The 14,218-nt window shown below is 37.4% G+C and overlaps 1 protein-coding gene across 4 annotated transcripts in view; it reads right to left on the bottom strand.

The window, feature by feature from the left end:
* The window catches only part of KAT6B (lysine acetyltransferase 6B), a 117,653-nt gene that overhangs the window by 5,745 nt on the left and 97,690 nt on the right, over nt 1-14,218 (bottom strand). For all 4 annotated transcript variants that reach the window (XM_050898792.1, XM_050898794.1, XM_050898795.1 and 1 more), the window contains exons 13-16: nt 4,796-5,027; nt 2,502-2,661; nt 1,616-1,882; nt 62-371 (exon numbers count right to left, since the gene is read on the bottom strand). In XM_050898792.1, the coding sequence (XP_050754749.1) occupies nt 62-371; nt 1,616-1,882; nt 2,502-2,661; nt 4,796-5,027 (969 nt within the window). The remainder of the gene's footprint in view (nt 1-61; nt 372-1,615; nt 1,883-2,501; nt 2,662-4,795; nt 5,028-14,218) is intronic.

Raw genomic sequence — 14,218 nt, 5'->3', positions numbered from 1 at the left:
CACACACTTCCTTTGAAGGCCACCCATCTTTTGTGAAGATAAAGGAACATTTTCAGCTTACTTGTACAATTGTCATCACTCCTGTAACAACGAATATCTTTCTCCTCCTTGTTCTGTTCTTCCTCCTCCTCCTTCTCCTGTTTCTGCTGCCCAGGTTGATACTCAAAAGCTTTTCTAATCACAGGCTTCAAGTCATCATCTTCCCCATCCATCTCACAGGTAGGTTCCAGCTGCGGCATGGGATGCTCTTCATCTGAGTTATCAAACGGCTCATTCAACACCTCTGTTGTTTCAGAAATTGTCTCTGTTGTAACACTGCTATTAATCCTTCTGCGTTTACGGCCCCTTTTCTTTTTCAGTATGAAAGGTCTCTGAAAAATAATTCCACAAATATAACTCTTCCTACATTCCTGCTTGTTAGCTGACTCTGGACATAAATAAATAAATTTTCGTAAAGCGAGTTTACAATAATCTATTTACTCATTCAAAAAAATACTTTACCTTCCATCAAATTCAAATGTAGACAGTATCTAAAAGTAAAATCTCTAAACAGTTAAAATAGGTATGTATCTATACATGCACAGAAACCTTTCTGTAGGTGAAAATTAAGACTAGAATTTTCTTCATATTGTAGTGACTTTTACCTTCTTCTGTCAAATAATATTCATAGCAATATTACATAAATTGTACTTAGACACTTTTCCTCTGTAGATTTATAATTCCCTGACAATCTTCACAAGTATCAAAGTTTATTCCTCTACGTTTCCGGTTTCTGCTATTTTAGAAATAAGTATGTATATAGAAAAATAGATAACAGCAAAGGAAGTGCACCTCAAGCTTCACATGGGTCTCAACAATACACCAAAAGAACCCTACAGTTGGCTGCTATAAAGAAAAAACTGTTCAACAGTTTATATTTCTATTATTATGCATTCCCACAGATTTATAGTTACTTTTAAGTTTGCTCATCTAAAGTATAAACAAAGGGACACTCCAATTCTCTAATTCTCACCAGAGACACCTAAATACATATGCTAAGGTGAGTGCTTTAGGGATGCTTAGTTTACTAACTTAAACCATTCAAATAGTTGATTTTTCAATGAAATTAAGAATTAAGTAAACACTGCAGTAACCAGAATTTAACATTCACATCTCTTGGAAATTAGAAGAATATGGGTAAAAAACCCCTTTTGTTTTAACAGCATTTGCTTTTGAAAAACAGTATTCCCCTTTACGGAGTTCCTATATTAAAAACAGTAAAAAGACAAACCCCACAAGGTGGACTCCATCTTAAAATGAAAAAAGGAAGAACCATTAAAATATTGAACCAATACCAATGCCAAACAGCAGAGGGCAATCACTAGTTTAAAAATTAACAGGAAATTCTGATTTTTTTGTGTCACTAGTATTTTACAGTTCTGTGAAAAATCCAAAAGATAAAAAATTGGACGGAGCAAAACCACAAAACAGGAGTTGTTCAGCATCCAAACAATATAGAAAGGATGAAAACAGTCTAATAAGTGTTCACAGAAAAACCAGATTGTTATTTCGATGATAACGATTTGATTGAAATCAGAGATGAATGACTTTAAAGCAAACCGTTGAAGTAACACACCTTTCTTTTTATGGCCAGTGACTGTGGCTTTGTCAGCCGGGGAGGTGAACTCTGCTGATTCTCATCCCCGCCATCCTCCTCGCTGCTTTCCTTAGATTGCTCTGTGGATTGCCCTCGCTCCCCCACCACTGCCACACTTTCTGGAGATCGCAAATATTTATTTTTAGATTGTACTTTTGCAGGTGATTGCCTACTATTAGTTCTCGTGGAGAATATTTCTTGCTCTTCCTTTTCCCAGCAGCTAGCTTGTTCCATCAGACGCTCAGCCTGAAGGGTTGAGGTTAAAATAACGGGTCACTGAAACAGCATTTACTTAGCCATATCCTTTACGTTCAGCTAAAGAGTTACAATAAGTCAACCCTGATTAGCACTGCTGGCTAACCTAGCAACAACATTTCAGCTGAATCATCTAGTAGTTCCTTTACAACAGTTAGGATAACAAACCAAAGAAGATTACATTTCATGGGATATTTAGCACTATTAATGATGCAGCGAATTGATTTAAGTCCTTTAGCACTACATTACATGCCCACTGACATGGATCACTTTGAGCAAGTTCATAACACAAAGAATCGATTGACACTGCAGCCCCTGAGCTCTGCACCAAATTTGATCTGATTACATGCTCTTCGACTACCTCAAGAGTGATAAATACAGCTCCATGACAAGTGATTCATGTTTTAAGTTTTCATATTTATCCTCCCAAAGTTACCATGTCTTGCTGCACAGCTTCCAAAAATTGTGCATTAAAATAAAATCAGTATCCTCTATCATTAAGCAGTGGTCAAAGTTAAAACTGCTCTATTTAAGACAGCCTAATGTTGAACATTCAGAGTGATGAAATTCAAAGGAAAGGAAATTCAGAATAAGAAGTTTCTGCTATTACCTCCTTTTCTGCTTCTCGCTCTTCTTCAGAAACTGCAGCATTAGAAACTAACAAAGGAGTCCATCTCAAGCTTTCAGGATCTACTTCATTGATACGTGGATTCGCTTTCAGTTTCTCCATATGACTTGAAATCAGCTTTTCCCTTCTAATAATTACAAATCTACAATCCAATAAACAGTAGTTTATTTTAGAAAGTGATCACCTAAAACAACTTTCCTACAATTTAAATCCTTTTGTACAACAACCTGTGAAAATAGATGGGTAAAAAAATGGATACATCAAACTAAAAATATCAGCTGACAGACACAGATAACATGCTTACACTACTGACTGTTTACTAATAGGAAGTGAGGAAACAACAGTTTATGAAGTGAAAGCTCAATACTAAACATCACTAGGGCAAGAGAGAGGAAAGTAAAGGTTTTATAGTTGATTACTCTAAATCCATGCAAGAGGTTTAGTGTTGGCACTTCAGTCACTGCCAGAACAATTTCCAATTTTAATATGACATACAAGCATAAATAGAAAACATTGTGGATCATCAAGTAAAGAGTGAGAAAGTAGTTAATATTACAGCTGAAGATGGCAGCTAACTGGACAAGAAAGCGAGTTAGAAACACAGGTTTTCTAACAAAGCATAAAAATGTACCTTAGTCCTATGCTGATGCAGTAGAAAGCAACTTTCTAATTAGTATGAAATGAAGCAGCATATCAAAAGTAGGTAAAGACTAACATAATAGCACAGTATGTTAATATACTAGCACATATCCCAAAGTCCCCTGTTACAAAGACCTATACAATTCTAAATAACAAAAAATATGTTGGTTTTTTTTAGCAAAGATTTCAAAAGCTGTAAAAATCAGGTAGGTTAAGTGACAACATTGCTTTTCACTGAGAGAATGCTTTAAAAAAAAATCAGATCCAGGTGAATCCTTTTCACAGAATTGTGACAAACTTCTACTTCACTACGTGTAAGAAAAATTAACGAAATGTAGGAAATCATAAGAAGCCATACCCGATTCCCAAGGTAAGTGTCTGGCAGGAATTTCAAAGATGTGATTTCTTCTCCTGGCTCAGCCACTGACCTTCTGGATACCTTTAGCCAGGTCAGTTCCTGTCCCTGTCTAAGCTTTACTACTGGTGAAAAAAGACTAACTGACCTTGTTCATAAAGTATTTTGAATTCTACAGATGAAAAAAAATGTTATTTTCTAATTGGGTGTCAGTATTCAGAGCCTATAATAATTTGTGACGGCAGAAGCTGCATATAAGTAATGAATACATATTTGATTCACCCTTAAAATGCATTTGTCCAATCAGGTTGTCCATAAACAAACACCCCAGAAAGTTAAGGTTTTAACGCAATGGCAGCAGTCCTCTTACTACTCTCCTAACACCATCCTGTAAGCCAATCTCCTTTTTGAAGACTTGCATTCTTACTAGTTCAAAACTTACTACTTTTGAATACTAGTGCTGGTGCACACAGAAGTTACTGAGGCTGAACTATTCCTGATCTTCCTTTTATTTTTTGGCAACCCACTGTTTGTAAGGCAGTTTTGCTTAATTATAAAGTTTCTATGACTGGAATATCCAGAAAGAATTAAGCAGCTCTTCAGAAACACAAATACCATTGAAAGTCATTTAAGGCATTTTATGGAAAGAAAAAAAAAACCAAAAAACAAGAGCCCAAACAACCCACTTAAAATCTAAAATATCAATCATTAAGAAAGAACACATTCACAAAACAGGAACTCACCTTCCCAGCACACTAACTTGCAACATTGATTATAACATTAAATAGAAACTTGCATTCCTAGTACCTTGGGCAGGAGGACTTCATGTAGAGCTGATCTGATCCCATGGCTTGTGTGAATTCAGTAATGATTGAAAAAGGGGGTGCAGAGAGAGAGACTGCCACGCACAAACCCAAATTTTTCCCTCACTGGTATTTAAAGCAAGATATTTGCAAAGCAAGAGTTGGGAATTATACTTACGGAAGATGATACTGAATGAAACAAAATTCTTCACTGAAAATGTTTCAAGCTGGCCACAACCTTCTAATAACTATTAACATCAAAGAGGGTCCAAAAAGCCACTATTTGTTTAGGGAGAAAAACCCTTTATGTAAGACCCCATTAACAAGACCCAGCTGGACTGACTTCTTCAGTAAGACGGTTATCACTCATTTTAAAGTCAGAATTTTACACAGACATTTTTCACATCAACTGTTTCGTAAGTAGAAAAACTGAATGTTTTGTCTCTGTATTTTTAAATTTTTTTAAAAGATTCACTGACCTATCTTCTCTTTTATCTATCATGCTATGTTGCTGCAGGGTTGTGGCAATATCATGTGGACACATTCCAGTAGCTCGACTCATTCCTTTGATGCTGATTTGTTTTTCATGGTGGCAGTTAAGGTATTCTAATATGACACTTTTCCAGTAAGCCAAGTATGAGAGACGACCCAGATCAGACAATGGCTTTTCAGGGGATCCTGCTTGACCCTCTCTTCTAGAAAGTAAATAGCCTAGAAGGAAAAGAAACAGAATATCTTACTGAGATAACAAAACTAAAGAATTTTAACTACCCCTTAAGAAAGTTAGTATTAATAGAAAGATCAGCATGACCGATTACATTATTGCAATTGTATATGCAATTAAAGAAATCCCATCCACAAAAGAGATTGATTTCCATCATTATAGCGACATAGAAAAAGATGAAATCCTTGTAAGAGACTCAGATCTTATGTTATGAGAATCAAACATTAACCAAAACCCCCCTTTCTAATCCTAAGGCAAGGAGGAAAGAAAAAGCCAACATGTTTTCAGAACAGGTCTCATCATAGATGATCTCATTTAGAACTACAACTGTCTAGCCTTTTGAGAAACTTTTACACCTGAGTTACATCACTGAAGCCAAGAATTTTCAGCAGAATCTCAAGAGGAAGTGTCATGGGTAATATCAGTTAAGTCAGTTTTCTTCAAGAAGCTCCAGGTGACATAAGTTTTTGATTAAACAGTTGTTGTGTGTCAGAGGTGACATATAATTCACAAGTTGAATTACTAGGAGAATTACTTAGGAGAAATAATTAAAAAATAATCTCCCTTAATTCACGTTTAAGAACATTCACATAATTCCAGTTTGCAGTCTTCAAGACAGTAACCGATCAGCTATTATAAATACACCACGTTCATTTTATGTTCTATGTATGTTGTAAGTCCTTTTTAACTCTCTTCAGCTTTAAGAAGCTTTTACAATTTAAAGTAGAACACACCTGCTTGGAGATAACAGAAGAAGTCTGGTATCTGCCACCATTAAAACTAATTCAGGATAAAGAAAACAAACAAACAAACACACACAATTAATAAAACGTATCCTTTCATAGTAATTAATCCCTCCATGATATATCTTCTGCACTGTGCCTTTACAAACACTACCAAAACATGGGCATTAACACCAGGCTCACAAAATGCTTATTCCACCATAAGCATGGACATCATGCTTACAGCATCACATTATTCAAAGTCATTTGGAATCCACCAACATACACAGTTCTTTTGCCTTCCAATATTCTTAAATACTTTTTTGTTTTTAAAAGTTGGAATTCCTCCTTTTATTTTTCCAGGATCGCTTTAAAACATATCTAGTACAGCCATTTCACATTTGCTAAAAAAATCCTCCTGACTTGTTCACAAAGTTTCTCCTAATCAAGTTAGCTATAAATTAAAAATGTATAATTAACATCCAGCTTTGAGTGAAGCAGTGGCTGTTTCCTTATTTTTCTGCATGCTCTACCATATATAAACTGTACATACACACATATCTATTTTATATATATATATGTGAGTACAAAATGCACACATATATAAATACATGTATATCATGTATATTTACTCAGCCTGAAACAATGGTCTTCCGTTTTTCGGGGGCAATACAAAAGGTCCACAACAGAATTTGGAAAATACATATGCACTGGTCATCATACTCTAACCTTCAGTTTGCATAAAAATGTTTACACAGAAAAGCAGATCTCGTACTACATTCCAAGTGATCAGTAACAACATAGATACTAAAATAAGTAGTGTACCCTTCATATCTATTAGCACGATTTATGATGATAAAATGCCAGAGCTTCAGAAGGAGTACCATCCCACATCTGCCTACTTCTACATAGCACACAGGTGCCTACATAAAGCCTGCCTACATCTGCATGGTACCACTGGAAACTCAGCAAGTAAATTTGTTCTGTTTACAGAAGAAACACTACCTTAAAACTTAAGGAAGGTGTTTTAATATTTGAAGTTGCAGCACATGAAATTTTTTTCTAACTAGATGATACATCTTAGTACTACATGTAACTGTTGTTGACAGGAAAAGCCAAACTTCACATTCAAAACCATGTTGCATCCTGAATAGTTTGAAGGTAAAGAATTGTTGTTTTACTTCCAACTGCACAAAAGGAGACCTATAGTGTATAGCCTATTCTGCATAATTTTAAACAAAGCTTCACTTGTACCAAGGAAGAATTTTGGATCAGCTTGTTTACAACATATAAAGACAAGTTTTATACTAAGACATCATTGCCTATAGAAAAACATACAAAACTGCAGCAGTACAAGTAGTGATAGAAGTCTCAACACAGGAAAAGAGAGGGAGAATAACCTAGATTTTTAAAATAAATCCATGAGGAGAACTTAACAGTTGCTTCAAGTAACTTTACAGTTTAACCTACCGACTTCACATTCAAGAAAAGTTGGGCACTAATAGAAAGTGTTTGTAGGCTGTTTGCAATACCTGGATTTCATTCTTGTATTTCACTATAATTACTTTTACAAGAACTTTCCTCCCCCACTTCCATTTTCCTCATACATAACAGGGCTGTAACTATACTTTCTTGGTAAACATCTTATGAGGCTTAGTAAGAAACCACTATCAAGAGTCTGGAATCATTAGTTAGGCAACGACAGGTAGCTTTAGAGTTTTACTAGTATATCCTTGCTCATCGGATCCTTCCAATGGCTGGGGACTTTTAGACTAGTTCTTAGTGGTCATTTTCATATATTTTTACTCTACATTAAAGCAGTGAAACTTCACCTGCATGGCAATAACATCTGTCGGTATTCTTCTCCTACCATTCTACAATAGAGCCTATGCTTATCCAAGATACTCACATTCTATAGGATCAAAAATATAAATCAGAGGTAACAGTCTCAGTTACATGTAGCGAGCACTGAATGGAAAGTTTCTCTTAACAGATTCTGTGATTTGAATGATATCTATTAAATTAAACTTACCAAAGAGACGCCAAATAATTGATCTAAGTTGCAGGTAAATAAAAAACACTGATCTTGGTAGCTTGTGTATCTATCCTGAAGCATCTGAAATGAGTACAATATGCCCCTGTTAAACAGATACCCCCAGTGTCATTGTCTCTACCTAATCTTAATAATGGATAGCCTCAAAGTGGAAACCTGAAAGAACTTTCTTAAACTATAACCCCTGATATGAGACTATGAACAACAGCAACATTCAGAGGAGAAAATACAGCTCCTCCCCACATACCCCCCAAGAGTAAACAAGTCAGACTGTATGTTACACACAAAAAACCCACCCACAACAAAATACAAGACCTAATCCAGAAGAACAAAGAGTTGTCTATCTTATCTTCTGGGCATATGAGTGATAGTATCACAAAATTAAACAGCCAAAATACCATTAATGATTTTTATTTCTTGCCTTATCGCCAGCCTTCATAGTGAAGCAACATGCCACATGCCATTTACAGCCTTTGATTTTTGTCATGCAAACCTCCTCAGACCCACTAGAGTTTTATCTTATTCAAGATGTAAAGCAATTAGAAGAAATTCAATATGAGAAAGGGAAAGTTAGTATAAGATACATGTATTTTATGCCTTCAACACAAATTTAGGAGATAATCAGACATTAAAACATATATTTAAAGAAATTAACTTGAGCAGTATCTTGTAATTTCAATCTACAGTAATCCTAGAATTTAACTCCCCTGAAATAGCATTCTAATATTAAGCATAAATCACTCCACAGTTTTAAAAAAGGTGGATACGATTAAGCTTGAGACCACTGAATTGAATTTTATTATCTATTGAAGAAATACAGACTTGTCCCTTTGCTTTTAACACGGTAGCAAAGGCAGGCTAGCCCTCAAATGTGTAAGAAGACAAAGATGCAGATTACAGAGAGGCCAGTGGCACAGGAAGAAGCAGCAAAGACACTAAACAATTGCACTGGTATAATGAGAAAGACCAAATGAACAAACTAAAATTGACAGAAGGAAGTCAAATGAAGTTTGAAGATACTCTTTAAGGACTCTCCTGCAATCTGTGTGCTCTCTATACATGCTTTATATTCTATAGCAATGAGCAAATCAATTTATCATTTCATTTCTGATGAACGGTCGAAGAAAAGACATCTAGCTAAAAAAAGTTCAGTTTCTTTGAATGTGTTTAAGACTGACCACAATCATTATAAAGCCATTAGGTTTTCAAGGAAGCTGAGTAATTTAACTTGATTCAAGTAAACCACAAAACCAAGAACCCCAGTTTTGTCTGCCCTTCCCTCCAGCCCATTTGCGACCTGGATGTAGGTGTTTGAATTACACTTGTTTGTGTGCATGCAAGAGAGCATGGCCATACTGTGGCTCAGTTACACACAGAAGTAGTTGAACTGTGGTATGCATATTGCCCAGGATTGAAAGAACACTTCATTAGTGGTTCCCTAGTCACCCGAGAAGCAAGAGAACTTAGCTAATATGAAGGTTTTGAACAAATATTTTTTACTTATATTTACTATTTCTATTTAAAAAAAAAATGTATATCCTGGAACCATCCTAGAAATGCTATATTTTATGTTAAATACAAAGATTACTTTGTTTAGCTTACGAGTAAGCAATAGTCAGTTGGTCAGCATCCACACTTCGGAAAATAAAGAACTGTGGCAGAGTAGGTTCTAAGAAGGTGAAACAGGGCTATATTTGGCTTGTAAAGTAAGTGTATTAGTCCTCTTTTTATGAAAGTATCACAACACCTCTTGCAAACTCCAATGGGCAATACAATTGTACGTTTTATTGAAAATTCAACATAGCCAGAATACAATCCACCCAGAGCATCCTGAGGTAGTTTCAATGCAATCTACTCTGGAAGATGGCACTAGCTGAATCTCCAGTATCATTTCCTGTGTTCTACTACCCATGTGCTCTCTTAACGGAGCATCTGACAGATCAACCTCACCACACCCAACAGAGACTGCCGTACGCAATGGACACTGTGCTGATCTAACACAATTCCTCCAGTCCTTGAACTTCACTGTTTACAGGTAGGCAGGTTCTTTGAGAACAGTGCCACAGAGAGGCACTTCACTCTTTTGAGAACATCATGTATGATGTTTAACTATCATTCTGAAAGTCTCTTTCACCTCATTGCATCACATCACAATGCATTGCATTGCCTTCAGTAGAAACAGACAGAATCAGCAAAAACGTGCCTGAATGGCAAGTAGAGTGCCGAATCTCATTCTGTACCTGGACAAGTACTTACAAATTGCAGCTCCTTTCTCCTATGCTACTAGCAACAAATCCACGTATTTGGTTTTCACCTATGCAGGTTAAAAATTAAAACAGAGTCTTCAAAGTGGACCCCGAAGGTAGAGATTCATGAGTCCTGCATTTCAACTAGGATGGGGTTTTTTTTGTTTGCTACAAAAAGCTGGAAATAATAGTTTACACTGAAAAATTTAAAAGAAATTTATCTGAGAGTCTGTGATCTAGGAAACAGTTTTATGTATCAATCACATAACGCACTGGAGACAAAACACAGCTCTGATCTTATTTAAGAAGTCATGTTCAATACCACTTTCTAGCAAATCAATAATATTAATCTCTCTGAATAAGAAAGTTACAGATACTAGTGAAGAAAGCCTGTTATGTTCTTGTAACTGAGACAGAACTCAGTTTACAAAAAAAAAAAAAAAAAAAAAAAAAAGACAAACATCTTAAAATTTGGATGTTTACTACCACAGTATTCTAGAGTCCTCATCTTGGATCATTCTAGCTGTTCCAGAGAACACAACTCTTCACTCGAATTTTGTAATTCAAACTTGGATCTTCACTTTTTTTTAAATCATCTGCAGATTAGATTGGCTTTTACCTTGAAGAAAAACTGCAGCCAAATGCAGTCTTTCTTTCAAAAAGAGAAACACACTGGTGGTAGTTTAATGCAAGAAAAGAAGCAGAGCTTTGCTTCACTGCAAACAGTCATTAGAGAGAAATGTTTACATCCTGTTTCATCCCTCCACATTCACAGTATTAATAATAAACATAACACACAAAGCTCTCGAATAGGCATAACTCTTACAGAGCATAAGAACAGTACAGAAAATGCAACGTAGCAGAGGTCCCTAGATTAGAATAACTCCTAAGAGTCTTTCAGCAGTAATCCTGCCACTATAACCTATTGGACTTTGAAAAAGAGTGGACTTGGCAAATAGGAAATCTTTATTCTATTCAGCAGGGTTTCATCAAGACAGCTTCCTCTCGTGCTTTTTAGGCTATCACCTTCCATGCTTCCTAGTAAAATTGCTTGATCATCACCATAGTACCTTGCTTCAAAGAGGAAAATTTCTATTGTGAATCTTTACTTCATTTACACAGAAGAAAAAGACTCTCCACCTTTTAAAGTACAAAGGATCAAAATTTAGAGGTATCATTGCAAAAGCATTCATTTATTGCTTATGTATCAAAATACCCACAAAACAGACGATACTATATTATCACATCTGAATAATCTTCCAATCATTTTTAAACCCAGGAAGTCAGACAGTATGCTTGTAATAGGTAATGACTGAGAATCAGGGTGGGGAATAAACCATATGAAGAACAAAATTCAAATCTATTAACCTTGGCTTCCAAAATTAAGTCTCTTTTGCCACTGTAATTCGCCTCACAGCAAAACATAAAAGCAAACTTAAACAGTTCCAAACTTGCTCAAGCCTTGCCTGCATAGAAAGCCCAGTTTAAAACCAGGTTTCAACTCAGAAACAGGAATGACATAGCTTAGAAGAACTGTCAGGTTGTCAGCTCTGAGAGTCATGAAACAGCTACTGAGCTGCTACAACATACAGCATGTCATAATAAGGTAAACTGCCACCAGCTTCAGTTTGCCTATCAGACATGTCATCTGTATGTACTGGTATTCAGCAGCCAAATTGTAAATGGCTTAACTGCCTGTGAATGAAGGACAAGACAGACAACAAAGACAGAACCACTGTTGCCACTCTAAGTGACATGCTTGCTCTCCAGCCATGCACCAAGGCCACTGCAATCAAATTAATCTGAACAGCTACACAGAATTGCTGTCAATGCACAACTAAACTCCATTTTATCTTTCTGGACCTGTTCAGCTATACTAACAATACATCACTGATCCTATAAACAGGCTTGAAGAAAGCTGCCAGTGTTGGGTACCACGTCAAGTCCAGTTCAAAATGCATCTATGCAACACAGTGCTTAAATGACAGCCTGCTGACAGCACTTTAATTCCAAACTTCCTAAAGTTTACTTCCAAAGTTCTCCTACTATGAGCTAATCTAATGCTAACAGCAGAAATTTCAGAAGACAGCACAGAAATACCTGTAGACAGAATTTATACAGATCCAGAAACACCTTAGCATTTGTTATGTGACTTATACCAAGTCAAATGCTCTATCAACTTCATAATATCATGATGACACAAATCCATTTAGTTCACTCATTGCTGTAGTTGTCCACTCTGTCTTTTTTGAAGATGCATGTAACATTTGCCACCTTTCAGTTACTGAGGATGTTCCTCAATTGCCATGACTTCTCAAAGATGATAGGGAGAGATCTCGCAATCATGTCAGCCAGTTCCCTTGGGTGAATCTCACCTGGTCCTATGAGTCTGCGCATGTCCATTTTACTTAAGTACTCTGTAACTTGATCTTCCTCTACCATGGATGGCATTTCTCTCTGCTCCTTAAATTCTGCCACACCTGAGAACAGGCCCTGTCAGTGAAAGCCAAGGCAAAGAAAGAACTGAGTACCTCAGATCTCTTCTGAGATCCCCACTGCACCCCCATGTTGTCACACGATGCCTACTCCATTCAGCAGCAGGGCCATATTCTTACTCTTCCTTTGGCTGTCAACATACTTGTAAGAGCTCTCCTGTTGCTCTCCACATCCCTCAGTTTCAACTCCAACCAAGCTTTGGCTTAATTCCATTCCTGCACATGTAAGCAATACCAGTACCTTTTATAGACTTTGTTTTTGCTCAAGTCAGGAGCTCTCCCTGCAGCCTAGCAGGCTTACTGTCATGCCTGCTATTTTCATAAACGTTAGAATGACTCATTTTTGCAGTTTGAGGAAACCGTCTCTGGAGATCAATGTGTCCTGTGCCCTTCACAGCAGCCTCTTACAGGACACCATTTACTAGTTCCCTAAACAAGGTAAAATTCTGGGCCTTAGTCTGCTAGTTGCCCTCCTCACTTCCTTCAGGATCTGAAACCCTACTATCTCACAGCCACTACAGCCTGGGCTGCCACTGACTATTACCTGCCTGATCAGTTCCTCTGAATTTGCAAGTAGCAGATCCAGCAAAGCGTTTGCCCTAGCTGGTCCTTCCAAAATCTGTGTCAAAATATTGTCCCAAATGCCCTGCAGAAATCTGCTGGATTGCTTGTATCCTGCTGTGCTGCCCTTCCAGCAGAGTGCTTCAAGTAGTCCTTGAGAACAAGGGCCTTCCACTAGCAGATGTCGTTCAGTTGCTTGGAATGTTCATCCTCTTCCCTTTTTGATCAGGCTGTCTATAACAAATGCCCACGACAGTATTCATGATTGCTGCCCTATCCTCCAATTCTGAGGCATACGGCCTTGACAGGCCTATCACCCACCCCACAGCAGAGCTCCATGTTTCCAAGTCATTCCTTTGTGTAGAGCACAACCTCCCCTCCTCGGCTTCCCTGTCTGTCCCTCCTGAAGAGGCTGTTATCCATCTACTGCAGCAGTCCAGTCTTCTGAGCTACCTCACTGCATCTAACCCCAATGAGATTACAGCTCTGTGACAGAGCACAGTCTTCTAATTCCTTCTTTTTGTCTTCGGGACTTGAGAAATTGGAATAATGGGATCTCAAACGCAGTGCGAGAGGGGCCCCTTCCCCTGCCCACCCAAATCACATTATCTCTTGCAAACCCCACTCTCCAAGAAGCCCAAGACCTGTATGGCTACTTATTCCCCTAGAAGTTCTGTCCAAGCTAGTTTCTGATGTGCCAGTGTGGTCATTCCAACTGGCGCCTGTAACATCATCATCATGGTTGTGTCAACTCCAAACAGCTCTCCGGACCCTCAGAATACCCCATTCTGGGCCAACTATTCCATTAAATTGAGAGGTTTGCATGTCTTGGTCATTGGTGCTATCCACGTTTGTTAAATAAGAAGCTGGACACAAGTCTACTCCATCTCACTTTGAGACTTCCTACTTGACAAGCAACTTCACCTGCTGTCTTTTGGTTCCCAAACATAGTTCAATCACCTTCTGAACTAAAGATCCACCAACATGCTCCCTCCTTCTATGCTGTGCTCCAAAATGCTCATGCTGAATTAGGAACCAAATTAGTTGTAAACAAACTTATTTCTCCTTAACCACTATCACACAGCTCCAAAATGCAGTATC

This window comes from Gymnogyps californianus, chromosome 6, assembly GCF_018139145.2.
Source record: "Gymnogyps californianus isolate 813 chromosome 6, ASM1813914v2, whole genome shotgun sequence".
Lineage (NCBI taxonomy): Eukaryota > Metazoa > Chordata > Aves > Accipitriformes > Cathartidae > Gymnogyps > Gymnogyps californianus.
Note: the sequence above shows the minus strand (reverse complement) of the source record. Positions and strands in the feature narration are given on the sequence as shown.